The sequence below is a fragment of the Triturus cristatus genome, chromosome 12 (assembly GCF_964204655.1).
Source record: "Triturus cristatus chromosome 12, aTriCri1.1, whole genome shotgun sequence".
Taxonomy (NCBI): domain Eukaryota; kingdom Metazoa; phylum Chordata; class Amphibia; order Caudata; family Salamandridae; genus Triturus; species Triturus cristatus.
Window position 1 is genome coordinate 222,687,585 of NC_140595.1, and position 20,636 is coordinate 222,708,220.

Consider the following 20,636-nt stretch of genomic DNA (forward strand, 5'->3'; position numbering starts at 1 on the left):
GAGGTTTGCAGGGGATTCTGGGTAAGGAAACGTTGGGGGATCCACGCAAGCCATACCTCCCTAGAAGCCGCCGGGTGTCTAGTTTTCAGAAATGCGTGGGTTTGGTAGGTTTCCCTAGATGGCCGCCGCGCACCGGGCCAAAAACCAAAGTGACCCCCCTTGCAAAACCAGGTGGTTTGGCGATAGGCCATTTTGATGTCGCCTCACTACGTTTTGGGCCCTTGCCTGCCGCGGGTACTTGGGCCTCCCACACAAGTGAGGCACCATTTTTACCGGGAGACCTGGGGGAACGCTGGGTGGTGGTAAATTTGTGTGAGCCCGGTGATGCCACTACTTTCCCACCCCAAAATGTGTGAAAAAAGTGATTTTTTGAGCAAAAACTGAGGTTTGCAGGGGATTCTGGGTAAGGAAACGTTGGGGGATCCACGCAAGCCATACCTCCCTGGAAGCCGCTGGGTGTCTAGTTTTCAGAAATGCGTGGGTTTGCTAGGTTTCCCTAGGTGCCGGCAGGGCTAGGGTTCAAAATCTACAGCTAGTCACTTTGCCAAAAAAAGGGTCATTTTTCACTGCAAAACCACGTTGCGTTTTGCGCCGTTTCCTGTCGCGGGCACTAGGCCGACCCGCACAAGTGAGGTACCATTTTTCTCGTAGGACTTTGGGGAACGCGGGGTGGGTGGAAATTTGTGGATCCACGCAGATTCCAGAACTTTCCATCACAGAAATGTGGGGAAAATGTGTTTTTTTTGTCAATTTTTTACGTTTGCAAGGGATTCTGGGTAACAGACCATGGTGGGAGGCAGTCAAGTCACCCCATCCTGGATTCCCCTGGGTGTTTAGTTTTCAAAAATGTATAGGTTTGCTAGGTTTCCCTAGGTGCCGGCAGGGCTAGGGTTCAAAATCTACAGCTAGTCACTTTGCCAAAAAAAGGGTCATTTTTCGCTGCAAAACCACGTTGCGTTTTGCGCCGTTTCCTGTCGCGGGCACTAGGCCGACCCGCACAAGTGAGGTACCATTTTTCTCGTAAGACTTTGGGGAACGCGGGGGGGGGTGGAAATTTGTGGATCCACGCAGATTCCAGAACTTTCCATCACAGAAATGTGGGGAAAATGTGTTTTTTTTGTCAATTTTTTACGTTTGCAAGGGATTCTGGGTAACAGACCATGGTGGGAGGCAGTCAAGTCACCCCATCCTGGATTCCCCTGGGTGTCTAGTTTTCAAAAATGTATAGGTTTGCTAGGTTTCCCTAGGTGCCGGCAGGGCTAGGGTTCAAAATCTACAGCTAGTCACTTTGCCAAAAAAAGGGTCATTTTTCGCTGCAAAACCACGTTGCGTTTTGCACCGTTTCCTGTCGTGGGCACTAGGCCGACCCGCACAAGTGAGGTACCATTTTTCTCGTAGGACTTTGGGGAACGCGGGGTGGGTGGAAATTTGTGGATCCACGCAGATTCCAGAACTTTCCATCACAGAAATGTGGGGAAAATGTATTTTTTTTGTCAATTTTTTACGTTTGCAAGGGATTCTGGGTAACAGACCATGGTGGGAGGCAGTCAAGTCACCCCATCCTGGATTCCCCATGGTGTCTAGTTTTCAAAAATGTATAGGTTTGCTAGGTTTCCCTAGGTGCCGGCAGGGCTAGGGTTCAAAATCTACAGCTAGTCACTTTGCCAAAAAAAGGGTCATTTTTCACTGCAAAACCACGTTGCGTTTTGCGCCGTTTCCTGTCGCGGGCACTAGGCCGACCCGCACAAGTGAGGTACCATTTTTCTCGTAGGACTTTGGGGAACGCGGGGTGGGTGGAAATTTGTGGATCCACGCAGATTCCAGAACTTTCCATCACAGAAATGTGGGGAAAATGTGTTTTTTTTGTCAATTTTTTACGTTTGCAAGGGATTCTGGGTAACAGACCATGGTGGGAGGCAGTCAAGTCACCCCATCCTGGATTCCCCTGGGTGTCTAGTTTTCAAAAATGTATAGGTTTGCTAGGTTTCCCTAGGTGCCGGCAGGGCTAGGGTTCAAAATCTACAGCTAGTCACTTTGCCAAAAAAAGGGTCATTTTTCACTGCAAAACCACGTTGCGTTTTGCGCCGTTTCCTGTCGCGGGCACTAGGCCGACCCGCACAAGTGAGGTACCATTTTTCTCGTAGGACTTTGGGGAACGCGGGGTGGGTGGAAATTTGTGGATCCACGCAGATTCCAGAACTTTCCATCACAGAAATGTGGGGAAAATGTGTTTTTTTTGTCAATTTTTTACGTTTGCAAGGGATTCTGGGTAACAGACCATGGTGGGAGGCAGTCAAGTCACCCCATCCTGGATTCCCCTGGGTGTCTAGTTTTCAAAAATGTATAGGTTTGCTAGGTTTCCCTAGGTGCCGGCAGGGCTAGGGTTCAAAATCTACAGCTAGTCACTTTGCCAAAAAAAGGGTCATTTTTCGCTGCAAAACCACGTTGCGTTTTGCGCCGTTTCCTGTCGCGGGCACTATGCCGACCCGCACAAGTGAGGTACCATTTTTCTCGTAGGACTTTGGGGAACGCGGGGTGGGTGGAAATTTGTGGATCCACGCAGATTCCAGAACTTTCCATCACAGAAATGTGGGGAAAATGTGTTTTTTTTGTCAATTTTTTACGTTTGCAAGGGATTCTGGGTAACAGACCATGGTGGGAGGCAGTCAAGTCACCCCATCCTGGATTGCCCTGGGTGTCTAGTTTTCAAAAATGTATAGGTTTGCTAGGTTTCCCTAGGTGCCGGCAGGGCTAGGGTTCAAAATCTACAGCTAGTCACTTTGCCAAAAAAAGGGTAATTTTTCACTGCAAAACCACGTTGCGTTTTGCACCGTTTCCTGTCGCGGGCACTATGCCGACCCGCACAAGTGAGGTACCATTTTTCTCGTAGGACTTTGGGGAACGCGGGGTGGGTGGAAATTTGTGGATCCACGCAGATTCCAGAACTTTCCATCACAGAAATGTGGGGAAAATGTGTTTTTTTTGTCAATTTTTTACGTTTGCAAGGGATTCTGGGTAACAGACCATGGTGGGAGGCAGTCAAGTCACCCCATCCTGGATTCCCCTGGGTGTCTAGTTTTCAAAAATGTATAGGTTTGCTAGGTTTCCCTAGGTGCCGGCAGGGCTAGGGTTCAAAATCTACAGCTAGTCACTTTGCCAAAAAAAGGGTCATTTTTCGCTGCAAAACCACGTTGCGTTTTGCACCGTTTCCTGTCGTGGGCACTAGGCCGACCCGCACAAGTGAGGTACCATTTTTCTCGTAGGACTTTGGGGAACGCGGGGTGGGTGGAAATTTGTGGATCCACGCAGATTCCAGAACTTTCCATCACAGAAATGTGGGGAAAATGTATTTTTTTTGTCAATTTTTTACGTTTGCAAGGGATTCTGGGTAACAGACCATGGTGGGAGGCAGTCAAGTCACCCCATCCTGGATTCCCCATGGTGTCTAGTTTTCAAAAATGTATAGGTTTGCTAGGTTTCCCTAGGTGCCGGCAGGGCTAGGGTTCAAAATCTACAGCTAGTCACTTTGCCAAAAAAAGGGTCATTTTTCACTGCAAAACCACGTTGCGTTTTGCGCCGTTTCCTGTCGCGGGCACTAGGCCGACCCGCACAAGTGAGGTACCATTTTTCTCGTAGGACTTTGGGGAACGCGGGGTGGGTGGAAATTTGTGGATCCACGCAGATTCCAGAACTTTCCATCACAGAAATGTGGGGAAAATGTGTTTTTTTTGTCAATTTTTTACGTTTGCAAGGGATTCTGGGTAACAGACCATGGTGGGAGGCAGTCAAGTCACCCCATCCTGGATTCCCCTGGGTGTCTAGTTTTAAAAAATGTATAGGTTTGCTAGGTTTCCCTAGGTGCCGGCAGGGCTAGGGTTCAAAATCTACAGCTAGTCACTTTGCCAAAAAAAGGGTCATTTTTCACTGCAAAACCACGTTGCGTTTTGCGCCGTTTCCTGTCGCGGGCACTAGGCCGACCCGCACAAGTGAGGTACCATTTTTCTCGTAGGACTTTGGGGAACGCGGGGTGGGTGGAAATTTGTGGATCCACGCAGATTCCAGAACTTTCCATCACAGAAATGTGGGGAAAATGTGTTTTTTTTGTCAATTTTTTACGTTTGCAAGGGATTCTGGGTAACAGACCATGGTGGGAGGCAGTCAAGTCACCCCATCCTGGATTCCCCTGGGTGTCTAGTTTTCAAAAATGTATAGGTTTGCTAGGTTTCCCTAGGTGCCGGCAGGGCTAGGGTTCAAAATCTACAGCTAGTCACTTTGCCAAAAAAAGGGTCATTTTTCGCTGCAAAACCACGTTGCGTTTTGCGCCGTTTCCTGTCGCGGGCACTATGCCGACCCGCACAAGTGAGGTACCATTTTTCTCGTAGGACTTTGGGGAACGCGGGGTGGGTGGAAATTTGTGGATCCACGCAGATTCCAGAACTTTCCATCACAGAAATGTGGGGAAAATGTGTTTTTTTTGTCAATTTTTTACGTTTGCAAGGGATTCTGGGTAACAGACCATGGTGGGAGGCAGTCAAGTCACCCCATCCTGGATTGCCCTGGGTGTCTAGTTTTCAAAAATGTATAGGTTTGCTAGGTTTCCCTAGGTGCCGGCAGGGCTAGGGTTCAAAATCTACAGCTAGTCACTTTGCCAAAAAAAGGGTAATTTTTCACTATAAAACCACGTTGCGTTTTGCACCGTTTCCTGTCGCGGGCACTATGCCGACCCGCACAAGTGAGGTACCATTTTTCTCGTAGGACTTTGGGGAACGCGGGGTGGGTGGAAATTTGTGGATCCACGCAGATTCCAGAACTTTCCATCACAGAAATGTGGGGAAAATGTGTTTTTTTTGTCAATTTTTTACGTTTGCAAGGGATTCTGGGTAACAGACCATGGTGGGAGGCAGTCAAGTCACCCCATCCTGGATTGCCCTGGGTGTCTAGTTTTCAAAAATGTATAGGTTTGCTAGGTTTCCCTAGGTGCCGGCAGGGCTAGGGTTCAAAATCTACAGCTAGTCACTTTGCCAAAAAAAGGGTAATTTTTCACTGCAAAACCACGTTGCGTTTTGCACCGTTTCCTGTCGCGGGCACTATGCCGACCCGCACAAGTGAGGTACCATTTTTCTCGTAGGACTTTGGGGAACGCGGGGTGGGTGGAAATTTGTGGATCCACGCAGATTCCAGAACTTTCCATCACAGAAATGTGGGGAAAATGTGTTTTTTTTGTCAATTTTTTACGTTTGCAAGGGATTCTGGGTAACAGACCATGGTGGGAGGCAGTCAAGTCACCCCATCCTGGATTCCCCATGGTGTCTAGTTTTCAAAAATGTATAGGTTTGCTAGGTTTCTCTAGGTGCCGGCAGGGCTAGGGTTCAAAAACTACAGCTAGACTCTTCGCAAATAAAGTGTAAATTTTCAGTGTGAAAATGTGGTGCGTTCACCTTAGGTTTTGAGCCACTTCCTGCCGTGGGCACTATGCCTACCCACACAAGTGAGGTACCATTTTTATCGGGAGACTTAGGGTAGTTCAAATTTGTAAAGCAACTGTTATTACCTATTGATTTTTGATGCATTTCTCCCTTCCAAATGAAAGACATTGTGTAAAAAAAAAGTCATTTTGAAAAATGACCAATAATTGTCATGCAAATATGAGTATTCCCAATTTCGAAAATGTGCAAATATGCACTGTTTCTAAACTCTGTAATTTGTTCCCATTTCAGAAATACATAGGTGACTTTCATACCGATTTTTCCATGTATACATTTTCCCACAATAATTGCTATATACCCGGACCAAAAAAAAAAAACATTACAAAATGCTGCTCAGTTTTCTACTCTGGGTTCGTTGGGCTCTTGGTGAACCTACAAGTCCTATATGTCCCCACAACCAGGAAGGTCTACCGGATGTAACGGTACATTGCTTTCAAAGAGATGTCATAATTCGAAGAAGTTACAGGTGAAAACGTTGACTCAAAAGGCTGCTTTTTTCAACAAATTTTTAATTTTTCCTATATTTACCTGTAAATTTCTATAAAGAAACCTTGATGGATCTACACAAATGACCCCTTGCTGAATTCAGAATTTTGTCTACTTTTCAAAAATGTATAGCTTTCCAGGATCCATTATTGTTTTTGTACCCATTTCTACCGTTAACTGGAAGGAGGTTGAAAGCACAAAAAATAGCAAAAATAGGGTATGTCCCAGAAAAATGCCAAAACTGTGTAAAAAATGTTGGTTTTCTAACAAAATTCTGTCATTCCCTAAAAGCTGGAGAAATGGTGATTTCAGCCCCACAAACCCTTTTTTGATACCATTTGCAGAGAAAAACCCAGAAGCTTTCATTTGCAGCCCGTTTTTCCCATTTTTCACAAAAATAAAAAAAATTTGCTGTATTTTGACTAATTTCTGGGAACCCTCTAGGAGAATCCACAAACCCTGGGTACCTTTAGAATCCCCAAGATGTTGGAAGAAAAGGACGCAAATTTGGCGTGGATACCTAATGTGGTCAAAAAGTTACAGAGGCCTAAGCGCGCACTACCCCAAATAGCCCAAAAAAGGCTTAGCACAGGAGGGGAAAAGGCCTAGCAGCGAAGGGGTTAAGTAATTAGAACGCCTATTGAAACATACACAATATTGTTTTAGTATACTTGCTTCAAGATGTTTTTTTTATATCAGTTATAGGTTTAGTAAAATGACCAAATTTATCTTGGAAGTCCAAAGGAACAGTGAATAGTGTAGACTGTGGAGAGATGAAATCCCAATTCGAATTGTTTTGATTTATTCATTGTAGAGTGAGTTCTCTGTAATTTATGTTGTTTTATTTTGTAAAGAGGGAGTGAGAAAAAGTATTGATGGTTGTGTGTGTGAGTACTGCTTTTAATTAACAATGCAGACAGTGTTCACAATTCAGATCGACTTGCTATTGTAAATGATGCAGACCTGTAAGAGAAGAGATTGCTGTAGTGTGCTCTGTCTGCACCACTCATACGCATCATTGCAGGCTCCGCACACGTTTTGTTTGCTTCGTGTATTGCAAACTGTAGAGCTCAAGTCAATGCTACGTGACTGTGGGCACTTGCTGAACTCTCTCTGGCCTAAACTGCAGACTTCAGTGTTCACATTTAACATTGAGTCGGTATTGTAGATGATGCAGTCCTGTAGGATAAGACATTGCTCCAGTGTGCTCTGTCTGCACTACTCATACGCATCATTGCGGGCTCTACACAAGTTTTTTTTGCTTCGCGTATTGCAAACTGTAGAGGTCAAGTCAATGCCATGTGGCTGTGGGCCCTTGCTGACCTCTCTCTCTGGCCTATACTGCAGACTTCAGTGTCCACATTTGACATTGAGTCGGTATTATAGATGATGCAGTCCTGTAGGAAAAGACATTGCTCCAGTGTGTACTGTCTGCACCATGCATATGTATCATTGCAGGCTTTGCAGACATTTTTTGTTGCTTCACTGATGACAAACTGGGTAGGTGAAGTCACTTTACGTATCTGTGGGTCCTTTGTGACCGCTCTCTATGGCCTACACTGCAGACAGCAGTGTTCATAATTCAGATTGAGTCGGTATTGCAGATGATGCAGTGTTGATGGCAACCGATATTGCTCCTAGTACGGCCTGTCTACAGGACGCATTATCGGTGGCTGTGCACATGCTGAATGCTTTTGATGTCGTTATGTGAGTGCACTAGAACTGATGGAGCGTTTATGATATAATCATTTTGTGTATTATTTCAGATCTATTGATTGTGTGTCAGTACACCACAAGTTGTTGTTCTTTTACGATGGAATTATTTCGGTATTATTTCACATCTACTGTCCCTACCTTAGTGCAGCATAAATTATTGATTCTTTTAATATTAATTCTCTGTGTGTGATCCAATGATTACTGTTGTAGTTGATGCTAGCAGCAACCATTGTCTGAAGGCTGGTTTAGACTTACCGCACACACATCGAGCACAGACGTCACTGGATATGTCACCATGGTAATAAAAAGGAGTCGAGCGTACGTGCCCGTATCCACTTCCACTATCTATCTGTGTCCGTGTGTTCATTATCTATGCATGATACTGTCTCTGAGCTGTACTATATTACGTTGTGTTGTGGACAGCGTATTGAACCATATTACCTGTGGTATTGGAGAAAATATCGGTAATGTAACTTTTAGGTGTATGGGTATCATAGGTGGAAGGCTACTTTACAGAGCATGAATATTGATGAAAATGATGGTTGCATGTTGTGTGTAGTGTAAGATATGTGTATATTGCAAAAAGTTTTGAACAAAGCTCTCCAAGCAGAAGAGGCGTGTCTCATGAAATGAAGTACAGATATTGACTAAAATGGGTGGCGTTTTCGAACTGTTACAATGGGAAATGTTATGAACTAATGAAATACAATTTTTTTAGGGTTACATGGCAATCGCGCAGCCAGTGCGTAATGAGACCGCACCTGATGTAATTTTGAGAAAATACATTTATTATAATCTATTAGAGTTAGAAATATATAACTGTTTAAAATATTTTTAATTATTGCTTGCTCTTATATACAATTTAAAGTTTTTTAGATATAGTTTTGCGACAAAAAGATGAGGAAATGGCGTATGCGGCACGACATCGTACGTCTATGATGTAACACAGGGCGTGGCAGCGTGCACTCGTTGCATATGGAACACGCAGCGGGCGCGACCCTATACGTACATGACATAACGCGCGGCTTGGTAGTGCGTACCCATCGCATACCAAAGTAGCAGCTGGCGCGACCTCATATGTACATGTTGTTACACGGGACGCGGTACCACAAACCCGTCGGATACGTAATGCGCATCATTTAAATGTGGTGGATAGGATTCGCGTGTTGATTGAGCTTGGTAGACTATCGGTACGGGGCTGTAGTTTTCTCCAAAAAAAATAAATATATATACATATTTTGTGGGAAGATATAAAAGAGTACATCATTTGTAAAGTTTAAAAAAAGAATGATAGAGTTGCAAAATATTAAAAAACAATTTGAAAAAATATAGGTTTTATAAATATTAAAATATGAAATTAACATTTAAAAAACCGGGGAGGAGCCAAGATGGCGACCGGAGCAGACGCTTGAGCGCCCGGCTCCGTCGGTCCGTGGCCTCGGACTACTATCCTGATGCCCATCCTCGCCGATTTTCGAGGTGAAACGTGTGCGAAGACGCGCTGACCGTGCTGCCGCTTTCCCGGAGTCTCAGCCCGCCCGGATGCCCGAGTTCTGGGTGCTTTTGTCTTCGGCACTGAAATCCTGCGCCATTACGGCCTTTGCTGGCCCCCTGGAAGCTCCGCAGTTACCGGACCAGCGAGCGCTAACCTGAGCCCCGCGGTCCCGATCTCCCCTCGCACCACGGATCGCTGCCGGATGAGCCCGGAGAGGGACGGCCGGACACCTTCTGCACCCTGTGCCGGCCGGGCTGGAGCTGTGGGGTGGGCCCCGGTGCGGCGTGACTCCGGCCCCGCTCTGATGACCGCGCTGTGGGATGCTGCTGCCCCCTTCGCCTATTGCCTAGCCAGCGGCGAGGGGAACCTGCGAGAAGAGAAGCGATTGTCGGCCGTTCCCGTTGCGGCGTAGACCTGAGGGGAATTGACTCCTTGCCACGACTCCCCCCCCCCCTCGGCCATTGTAACGTATAGCGGCAAAACATGGCGCTGAGTGCCTGCTCGAGGCTGGGGGGTGCTACTCTGGTCTCGCCCGCTGCCCACTTCGCCCTCCCTCTTACGGACACCAGCCCCACGGTGCCGTCCCGGATTGCTGCCGCTGTGGGGGCCCAGCCTCTGCCGACATGCGGCTCCGTTCTGGCTGCCCTGCGGGACTTCCAACTACAGATGTGCGCTGGCCTGCAAGCGCTGAGTGAGCGGCTTGACCCCATACTGTCGGCTGCGGGTCGTGAGCGCACTGTTTGTCATCTACAGGGCGTGGATCTCCCGGTGCTTTTGTCCACTTGCGGGGACGCAACGGCGGTGTATGACTGTGCTACACTGATGCCTTCACCTGGCGCTCCCGGCGCTCAGGGTACACCGCTCTACACCTCAACTGCGGACACTTTGTCCCCCTGGTCATGGCTGCCTGCCTCATTGTTGCCTGCCTCGCCGCGTCCGCTGGACTATCCTGTTGAGCGATACCTAACGGCGTCGAGGAACCGTCCGCGGTGGTCCACGGCTTACTTTTTGTGGAACTCCTGTACCTTAATTGCCAGGTTTGGATTTTATGTGGTGCAAAGAGGGACCTCAACCGATGGTTGGCGGCCATTTCGTGATCCTACTTCACCATCCTTTCACGAGCGGCCATCTTGTCTTTGTCTGCTCGGGACACGGGGCCTTCATGCAGGGGCTGGTTTAATCCCACGCCCGCGATCGGGCCAGGGCTAGACTGACTTCTATCGCCAGGGTTTATGGACGGGCTGGCCTGGGACTGGAACTGTATGTCTGTTTTGCGCGCACTCATCGCGACTTGTGTCCATTCGCTTACACTGTGGTGCCATGGTGTCTTCGCATGCCGTTTTTTGGAGTAGTGGGCTCTCAGTGTGTGGGGGCCAGGACTGGCTGATGGTTCGGGGCGCTCTGGTGTCCCGTGGGCTCCTCCCCACCTTCTTTTCTGTTTTCTTATTTTCTTTACTCTATTCCCACTTTCTCTCTTCTCTATATTTCGGGTTCATTGGGCGACAGGCACTATGTCGGGGGGGGGGTAGGCCGTAGCCTCCGCATTGGTGTAGGGTGGGGGGATAATACTCTGTTCTTAATTAGTTCTATGGGCCTTTTTTCTTCTATGTCTCTGCGCTCTACTTTCTTCGATTCGGGGTCCGGGTGTGGGGTGGATCAAGTGGGGGCGGCTCCGGAGGGGTGCGTACTTGTTCATGTGACTATCCTGTTATATTTCTGCACCGCCTCACTGTCTGAGTTTTTTACTTCCATTGTTGTTCTTACTGATGTTGCTGCTCTCCCGTGTGGTGAGGCTATCTTGCGGACTCGAATCTCCTTTGTTCTTATCCTTCATTGACTTTTTTCTTTGATAAAATAATCTAAAAACTTAAAATTAACCTTCACTTCTCCTTCCCCGGGTGTCAGAGATATCTCCAGTATGTGACTCATAACTCGTTGTTAATCCTGACCATTGACGCACGGGGGGTGTAATGTGGGTATCAGTGCTTCATTGTATCGTGGCCGGCCTGACGGTTGTAGGCCCGTATTTGTTCTTTTAAGATGCACAAATAAAGGTTTTTTAAAAAAAAAAAAAAAAAACATTTAAAAAACCTTCGAAATTCACTGAAAAAACCATAGGTTTTACAGACGTTATAGTTAGGAATTAGCATTTAAAAAACTTTAGAAATTCACTGAAAAAACCATAGGTTTCAGGGACGTCATAGTTAGTTGGACATTTGACTCATATAAAACCAGATAAATTTGCCTGTTATAGTTAGTTGAGCTAACTATAAATTGCGCGCCTGCACTGCTGATGACGTCACATATTACATCACTCATGACATGGTCAGTGACATCACTCATGACATCACTGATGACATCTCAAATGACATCACTTATGACATCATCCACGTGATAGTCTGACACACCTCTTCACACTGTAATATAACCTTTGATAGACACACTCTAAAATACAGACTACCGTTTTGAAAAGCATATACCAGATACTAGATATCCATCCACTGAATCCGATCTATATATTGTGAGCCAGATATACACTGATACAGTCACTCATACATGGTGTCACTCATCATTACATCAGTATAATATCCACTCATACACGTATATATACATTTACACAGTGCTACTGATCCATAGAGTTACTCACACATCTATTCAGTCATGCCAAAAATCAAGCATACACCCATGTACTCACCTATGCAGATATATACACACCTGCCTTATTTATACACACATCACTTTCCTTATTTATATAAATACTATCACATACTTACTCTCTTATACAATCATTAACACATGTACACATTCGTGTATGTAGACACTCTTGCAATCACTGTCTTTCACGTAGTCAATTATACACCCCAACACTCACATATAGTGTGTAAAAACATATATAGTTACTCACATATATACAACTGAGACATCAATTCACTAATCAACACACCTGTTCACACAGTCAGCTATCTATACAGCCCTTCTGAGATGCACTTTGAATCTATAGAACCAGTGAATCGGCCATTCAGACATGTATGCACAGTCAGACACCACCCACACACCCACATAGACAGTCAGACCCCATAGAGATACTCATACAATCAAAGAAAAACACATATACACACTGATGTAGCTACTCACCAAGCCATGCACCTGCTTACACACCAAGTGAGAGACTAAGAGCGACATTCACACAGTCTAGTCACTAATCCATGCATTCAGTAACTTATAGAGTCAGTCATGCATCTACTAAATAATGTATTCAGGCACTTTTACATCGACTTATTCTTGAATAGACCTTGGCATAGATATATATGAAAAATATTTAAACTTTAGAGAAACACACATTCACTGGATGATGTCATCAGTGAAGTCATTTAAAATGTCATCAGTGATGTCATGAGTGATGTCACTGACCATGTCATGAGTGATGTAATATGTGACGTCATCAGCAGTGCATTGCAGGAGCGCGAGTTATAGCTAGCTCAACTAACTATAACAGGTGAATTTCTCTGGTTTTATATGAGTCAAATGTCCAACTAACTATAACATCCCTGAAACCTATGTTTTTTTCAGTGAATTTCTAAGGTTTTTTTAATGCTAATTCCTAACTATAACGTCTGTAAAACCTATGGTTTTTTCAGTGAAAAATAAATATATATATATATATATATATATATAGAACTACGTAGAAGGTTGCTACATATATATGTATATATAAAATATTTAGGAAGTGGTCCGGGGTCCCTGTGCATGTGCAGGACTTTTTAGGGCTGACGAATTTATTGAGGATTCCCCTGAAAGAGAAATAAAGATATTTCTCCTTGTTACACCTCACCTGGGGAGGCATAGCATGTTGATGCATTCCCAGGTCTACCAGTGTTGGGACATTTGGGAATGCACCAAAATCCATGAGTGCATTCTTGGGTGGGAACTCCGACACCCCAGCTATAGAACACCTCTCTAGGGCAGAGTAAGGCAATGCAGCAATTTGCACAGTGTTGCGTTACTCCAGATTTATCAAACCATGCAGGGCCACGCAAGGTGGCCTTGCCTGACCTGAGAAATTTGACTTTAGTGTTGTGTGGCGCTTGCACAAAAGTGACATAATACATTCATAAATCTGCCCCTAACTAAATATGGTAAACAATGCCAATTAGCAACTCGTGTGAGTGTAAACACTATAGTTCAGGCTTGTTTTTTAATGTCTGTGTTCTTCTCCTATTGGCATGTTGTGTGCTTCTTGCTTACCATGTGGATTGTTTTTTGATTGTCCATTTTACGCACACAAATCTTCATCCCCATTTTTCCTCCCACCCGACCCAACCTGTTGCTGGTCAACTCATACCTGACTTCTGGTGCTTAAAGTGGTGTTTGACGTGATAGGCCTTCAGTCCGTACAAGTAGGTTCCCTCTGGTGGTGCACCATAGTGTAAGTAGTAGTGCGTCATGTCATAGATGATGTAGCCACATAGAATACCAGAGAGTAATGACTTTGCTATCATATTTGGCAAGACGAGATGTGTTAATCCATAAATAGCTCCAAACAACAGTGATGCTGGCACTGGCGGAAAGACCAGCCTTGAGCCATCATAAGGAGACTGGAAGGAAACAGAAGAGACACATCATGAGCAGAGTAGTTATAGGCACCATCAACCAACTTGAATTTAAGAGACATGTTTGTCCAAAGGTGTTCCTCTCTTTTCATAACTTTGCGGGATCCTCTTGTGACCAACACTCTAGAGTCTTATGTCTGGAACAATGGCCTAGCTCTGGAACATTAATTTTAGAAGTTGTAGTTAGTAGTTGTGCGATGTTACACTAAAACTGTAGTGTTGGTTTGTGGTTAAATCTTTGTCACATACACAAGACTGCTGTTGAACACTTCCAGCAATTACCTTTATCTCAAGGGGTATTTGGTGTGCAAGTGTGCCAATCATGAATACAGCTAATGCTCAGAAATGCATGTATGTCTTAGTTCCTACAGAGACACACACACACACAAACTTATTATTCATACACAACATAGTTCTGAGTGCAAGAAGCATCACTCCGGAGTAAACACTTTAACCATATTATACTTCATAGAACATAACATATACCTCAGTGGGGGCATGATAACACACTCAGCAATTTTCAAGGCTCTATTAATGGGCAAGTTTGACCTCATTGGTTCTATGCCTCGGCTTTCATGCCCTTTATCCATTTGAATCCCCTGATGAGAAGGTCCATCCCTGCTTTTTGCTCAAACCTGGTTGGTAGTCCCCCATCAGTCTCCAGCAACACATATGTTTCTCAATTGGTTTATGGTTAGTAAAATGGCTTCATTAACATGGGGGCCTTTTATCTGACTTTATAGTTAATGCTTCTACGGAGGCCTCCTATGCTCCTAGTTTAGCTCGTTTGGCTGTTTTTGGTGTCAATGAGCTGAATGGTTATTTCTACTGTCACATGGCAGATCACATTGGCTCTCTGCACTGGGTCGGGAATGGATCTTATTAACTGATTGGTTCAGACAGTGTGCAGATCTCTATTTTGGAATCTTTTTATGGATGATGAAAGGAATCCATTCCACCGGATGGGGAGGAGTGAGTCGGTGAGAAATCTACAGTTAGATAGAGTAACCACCAGAAAGAGCATTACCGAAGATTAGTAACTTGTGCTTCTAATGGATACCCTTATGCAAAAATTGTAGTACCTCCTGAGGTAGTAGGTCTGTGGAGTGGTGCAGATCAGATTATCCTACAGGACAGAATGGGCAAAGTGCCCCTCCTGCCGGACGTGGCTATCAAGGCATTAGTGGTTTGTGAATATATGGATTGTTGCCGACATCATGACCTGACAGATATCCAAAACAGACACTCTGGGCCTAATTACGATGTCAGGTGGACTTACCTCTGCCCGACACCGTTGCGGTCTCGGGACAAACCAACTCCGGTCGGCGGTCCCGACACCGCTATTACAATGTGACTGCACATGGTGTGGTCGCATACTCCCAATTCTCTATGGGAGCTGGTGCTGCGGCCTGTAAACTGGCCGTAGCACAAGCTCCCATAGAGAAACTGAAGTTTCTGTTAATCACTGCACCGCATGGCAGGCACCACATGGTGCAGGGATTAACGAGGGGTTGGCCCCCAACTGTAGGCCACAGAGGGCACTTTGGGGGCCCTGTTAGGGCCCCTGTAGTCACTTTACGACAGGCTTTCCATGTCAGAAAGTCCAACATGGAAAGCCTGTGTGAAACCGACATCATAATCCCGACAGCAGAAACATAGTAATTAAGGGATTACGTGCCTGTTCCAACTGGCCAAAGGGCTCCTTGAGCCCGTCGGAATCCAGCCGGAATGACTGGGTGGTTTTACTTTCGGCCACCGGCATTGTAATGCGGCGGGCGAAAGTGAAACCTACGATGTGAGTCGGAAAGCCTTTCAGACTCACATCGTAATCAGCCCCTCTGTGTTCAAATACAGTGATTGGAACCTTGGCTCTTGTCGGATGAGCCTTCAGTCCTACTGCGGGCTAATTCTTAGCCAACGCGTAACAGATCTTCCTACAGAGAACTATCTACCTTGCTATGGTTCTTTTCTGCACTGCCTTACCCTTTTTTGCTCCTCGAATCCCACAATCGTCAACCCAGTGGTCCTTTGTATGATCGTTATAAAAGTTCAAATCTCTTTTAGGGTCCAAACTGTAGAGTCTCTCTTCTTGAGAGAGGTAATGTGGAGAAAAAATGCAAGAAGATATTATCTAACTTGAAAGGCTGTCACAACTTTAAAAAAACATGCCACTCTAGTACGCAACACCAGTCTGTCTGGCAAGAAGGTGATATATAGAAAGTGAACAGACAGAACTTGTATCTCATTCACGTGACAAGCTGAGGTTATAACTGTGAGGAAGACTGTTTTGAGGGTCAAAAGTCTCCAAGTGCAGCTCTGCATAGACTTGAATGGAGTACACATCAGGAAAACGAGGACCAAATTAGGGTTCCACTGCAGCATTACAAAATTCTTGAGTAGAAACGTGGGCCAAAACTTTAAGGAAACGCATCACAACCAGTGACTTAAACTAGGATGTCTGGTCTGGTAAACAGAAAAGGTTGAAAGGGCTGACAAGTAATATTTAACTGTGCCAACAGCAAAACCTTGCTGGGCGAAAGACAGCACAAAAAGTAGAACATTAAACAACATTGCTTATTGTGGGTCTGTGTGACAAGAATTGCACCAGGCCACAAACTTATCCTAATGTCCAACATAAACAGACTTTGTAGATGGGCACTTTGTGGCTAGAATAACATTCACTACTGCAAATGGAAGACAACAGTCGCCGCTTAATCTTGATGCATGGAGACATTGGTTGAGCAGACCGGGGAGCAAGCTCCTGCCCTGCTGGTGTAGGCTGATCAGGTGACAGATGCTCATGCCCAATATTTCTGGGTACCACACACGCCTGACCAAATCAGCAGCCACTGGGATGACGTGGACACAGTCATTCCTAGTCTACTTCTGAACTTGGGCAGGAGAGAAAGTGGCAGGAAGGCAAACAGGAATCCTAAGCCCAACTCCAATAGGAAAGTGTCTCCAAGAGAGAGCCTTCTTGGAAACTCAAATGCGAACAATTATTGACACTGCGTGTTCACTGTGGTGGCAAAGAGATCTAGCCAGGACTCTTCCATTCCTGTAACATGCCCTGCGCCACCTCCGGATGCAGCTGCCATTCACGAGCCATGAGGCGTTGCTGACTGAGTTTGTCTACCCTGGCATTTAGAGATCGTGCCAGGTTGTCCATGACCAGTGAGGGCACTGTCAATTCAGTCAGTTCCAAGGTTGCAAGTCCTCATCACACAGAACTGAAGACCACAATCCGCCCTGCTTGTAGCAGTATCACATGGTGGTGGTGCTGTCTGTGTGGATCTGAACAAGCCTCCCTTCAATGGGAAATGGGAATCCCTTCAACACCAAGCAAATGGCTTGCAGCCCCCACAAACTGATGTGTAGGTATGTCTCTGCCGGAGACCAAAGTCCTCTGATTTCTACCTCTCCCAGATGACCTCCTCAAGCTCAAGAATGTTGTGTTAGTCACCCCCACCAGCTGGGTGGAGTTAGGAGAGGGGCCTGCTGCCGGTCCAATTGAGGTCGAGCTGCCGCCACTGCAGGTTTTTTGAAGTCTCCTTCAAGTCCTAGTTGGAACTGATAGGTCCCCTTGATGTTGAGCCCACTAAGATTTCAGGTCCCACTGCAGAGCCCACATGTGCCATCTTATGAAGTCAACCAATAGGATGCAGGAGGCCAAATGGCCAAGAAGTCACAGAGCCACTTTCACTGAGACCCATGACTAAGGCTGAAACATTGGGATAATAGCCCGAATGTCCTGGACTATTTGAACCAGAGGATACCTCTGATGAACGGGAGAGTCTGCACTTTGGCATGTTGATTGAAAACAAAGAAGTTAAGAGGTTTGTTGTCATCTGGAGGTGGTCTGTGACTGACTGTGGTCACCATGCTTTCAACAGTCAGTTTTTGAGGTGGGGGAAGACTGGTATCCCCAACCTCCGACGGTGAGCTGCAACACCGCCATCACTTTTGTGAACACCTGAGGGGTACCGGTAAGGCTAAAGGGGAGCACAGAGAACTGAAAATGCTCCTTAAACTACATGTAACACCTATGGTACTACTGGAGGGAAATGTGAAAATAGGCATCCTGCAGGTACAGCTCTACCATCCAGTCTCCTGGATCCCAGGAAGACAGACTTTGGGCCAATGTAAGCATCCTGAATTTGTCTTTTTTCAGGAAGAAATTGAAGGGACGAATATCTAAAATAGGACGAAGGCCCAATCTTTCTTCAAAACCAGGAAATAAGGGGAGTAACACCCAGTTTCGATTTCTGATGCAAGGACCCCCTCAATGGCTCCGTTGTACAAAATAATCTGGGCTTCCTGCTGCTAGATGAACAAAATTGTCTTCTAACAGGTGCTCTGATGTAGGTGGAATATGAGGCAGGGTGGAAAGGAATGGTAGGGCATATCCTTGCTGGACTATCTGTAGCACCCATATGTGGAATGTTGAGCACTGCCGCCTGTGGTGGTAATATCTTATCATGCTATCTGACGGGAAAGCCATATGCCACATAGGACAAGCTAACGTGGTTTAGTGGTGGTGGCAGGAGGGGTAGAAGAGTGTTGCACCTGATGACCTAAACATTGTCTGCCAGACCCTCAACCCCGGACTCAAAAGGACTGAGAGGGTCTGTTGTTGTGGAGATGGACCATGGCATTGTCTTTGCGCCAAACCTCTTCTGAAGCCTCAAAAGGGGCAGAACTACTAGGGAGACTCCCGCAGAGTGTCCCAGGAGGAAATTAGCATTCTCTAGTGGAGGGTAGGGCTAGCAGAGGAGATCATTCTCTTTTCAAATTTCTCCATGTTTTCCTTCCCTATCAGGAGGAGTAGTAGAAAAGGCATTTGGGTTGAGTCTGCTTGTCAATACCTGGACCACCAGAATTCCATGTTGGGTGTTGCACAAGAAAGGGCAGGTAACATGAGCAGGTCTGTGCCATCTGGCAATCTCTCTGTTAACTAGTGGGCAAGAGCAAGGCTTGGCCCAAGTGCCCATTTAGGTGTCCGGCAGGGCTTCATTAAAATGAAGAAGAGGTTGTGTTGAAGTCTGTCCAGATTGCATGACTCCCATCTGAACATTGGTCCTGAATTCAACAGATGGAAGTTGGAGCTGTCAAACTTCAGCAGCCCTCCCTACTACCACAACAAACACAGCTGATTCCTCTGAAGTGGCTGGAGGGAGAATTCATTCCAGTATCCAGGGCTGTGTTTAACCCACTAGCTTCTTGAAGGTTCATAAACAGATTATCCTCCTCATAATAGTGGGATGCTTCATCCGCATAAGCTACATCGTCATGGTGACTATGATCAGAATCAGAACCAAAAGCAACGTGGAGTGTTATGGGTTTCTGATTACGATAGAAAAATAGGTTCTTTCTCTGGCTTTAGTGGCGGGGTCTACGTATGGGTAAGCAGCAAAAATAGTGGCGCTGAGTTCGCAGTCAGGTTGAGCGTCAGCGCCAGAGATGGGGCAGACCTCATAGCGGGTCAAGAGGCACAAATGCCATCAAGGATGAATCAACCAAGGTCAGTCTGACTGGAGGCCTCAGCAGACCAGAAAAAGCAGGAAGAGTGCCAAAGATGCACAACATGGCCTCTTTGAAGGCTTTAACTTGTTGCGGTATCACTGATGGACCTTGGAATTTGGGTTGGATCAAAATAAGCTGTAGGGTTGGTTACACAGTAGGAGAGCAGGACCAAGATCGAGAGACATCTAGATGCCCACAGGATTTTTCATGACAAGAATGGCGGAAACAGAAGAGTCATGCTTCGACTTCTTAGGTTTCTTTTTTTATTTGGACTTGCCTGACAACTTGGAAAGAGAAGAGGGCTCTTGGATGAAAGCCCTGGACCCTATAGCCTTTATCGCTGTGGGCTGAAAGTTGTCTACTTTTAAGTAGGGTGTAACACCACAATATCCATAAGCACTCCTTTTATGGTTTTTAATCATGGTACACTGACAAAATATAGACACTCAAAATATCCCCATACAAAAATATTGTGACCAAAATATCGATGTCATAAATATAGTTGTCCAAAATATTGTTTTTTATATAAATATATATATATATATATATATAAAATAAATTAATACATTGTAAATATATTAAAGAATAAAATGTATTTAAAAAAAGAAATTACACTCAATATACATTCTAACAAATATAACAAATAAACTTAATTTAAAAAAGTTAATCACACATATATAATAATTAATATATATATATATGTACTTTAAAACAATTAAACTAATAATTGTAATGTATTTTATAATTATATAAATATTTAACAAATAAATATATATATATATACACCAATAACCTAAAATCTATTTTTAAAAATCATTTTACTATAAATTAAAACATTAAACTATTTAAAAAGCTTTAAACTTAAATTTCCCACTCCAGTCAGTGCAACAGTAGGGAAAGTGTTGAATAGCGGTGGGGTAAGAATGACTATTCCCACTCCACTGAGTGCAACAGTAGGGAAAATGTTGAATAGGGGAGGGATCAAATTTAATATTCCCACTCCAGTCAGTGCAACAGTAGGGAAAGTGTTGGATAGAAAAAGGATAAAATTTACTATTCCCACTCAAGTCAGTGCAAAAGTAGGGAAAACTGTTGGATAGCGGAGGGGGAAAAATGACTATTCCAAATCCAATGAGTGCTAAAGTAGGGAAAGTGTTGGATAGCGGAGGGGTAAAAATTACTATTCCCAGTTCAGTTGAGTGCAACATTAGGGAAAGTAATCCCACTCCAATGAGTGCAACAGTAGGGAAAGTGTGGGATAGCCGAGGGGGAAAATTACTATTCCCACTCCAGTGAGTTAAATAAAAGGGAAAGTGTTGG

At 45.1% G+C, this 20,636-nt stretch overlaps 1 protein-coding gene across 1 annotated transcript in view; it reads right to left on the minus strand.

Annotated features, from left to right (window-relative positions):
• Window positions 1–20,636, minus strand: part of FA2H (fatty acid 2-hydroxylase) — a 756,208-nt gene that overhangs the window by 39,070 nt on the left and 696,502 nt on the right. Inside the window, exon 6 of the mRNA XM_085637797.1 lies at window positions 13,526–13,778. Coding sequence (XP_085493923.1) covers window positions 13,526–13,778 — 253 coding nt within the window. The remainder of the gene's footprint in view (window positions 1–13,525; window positions 13,779–20,636) is intronic.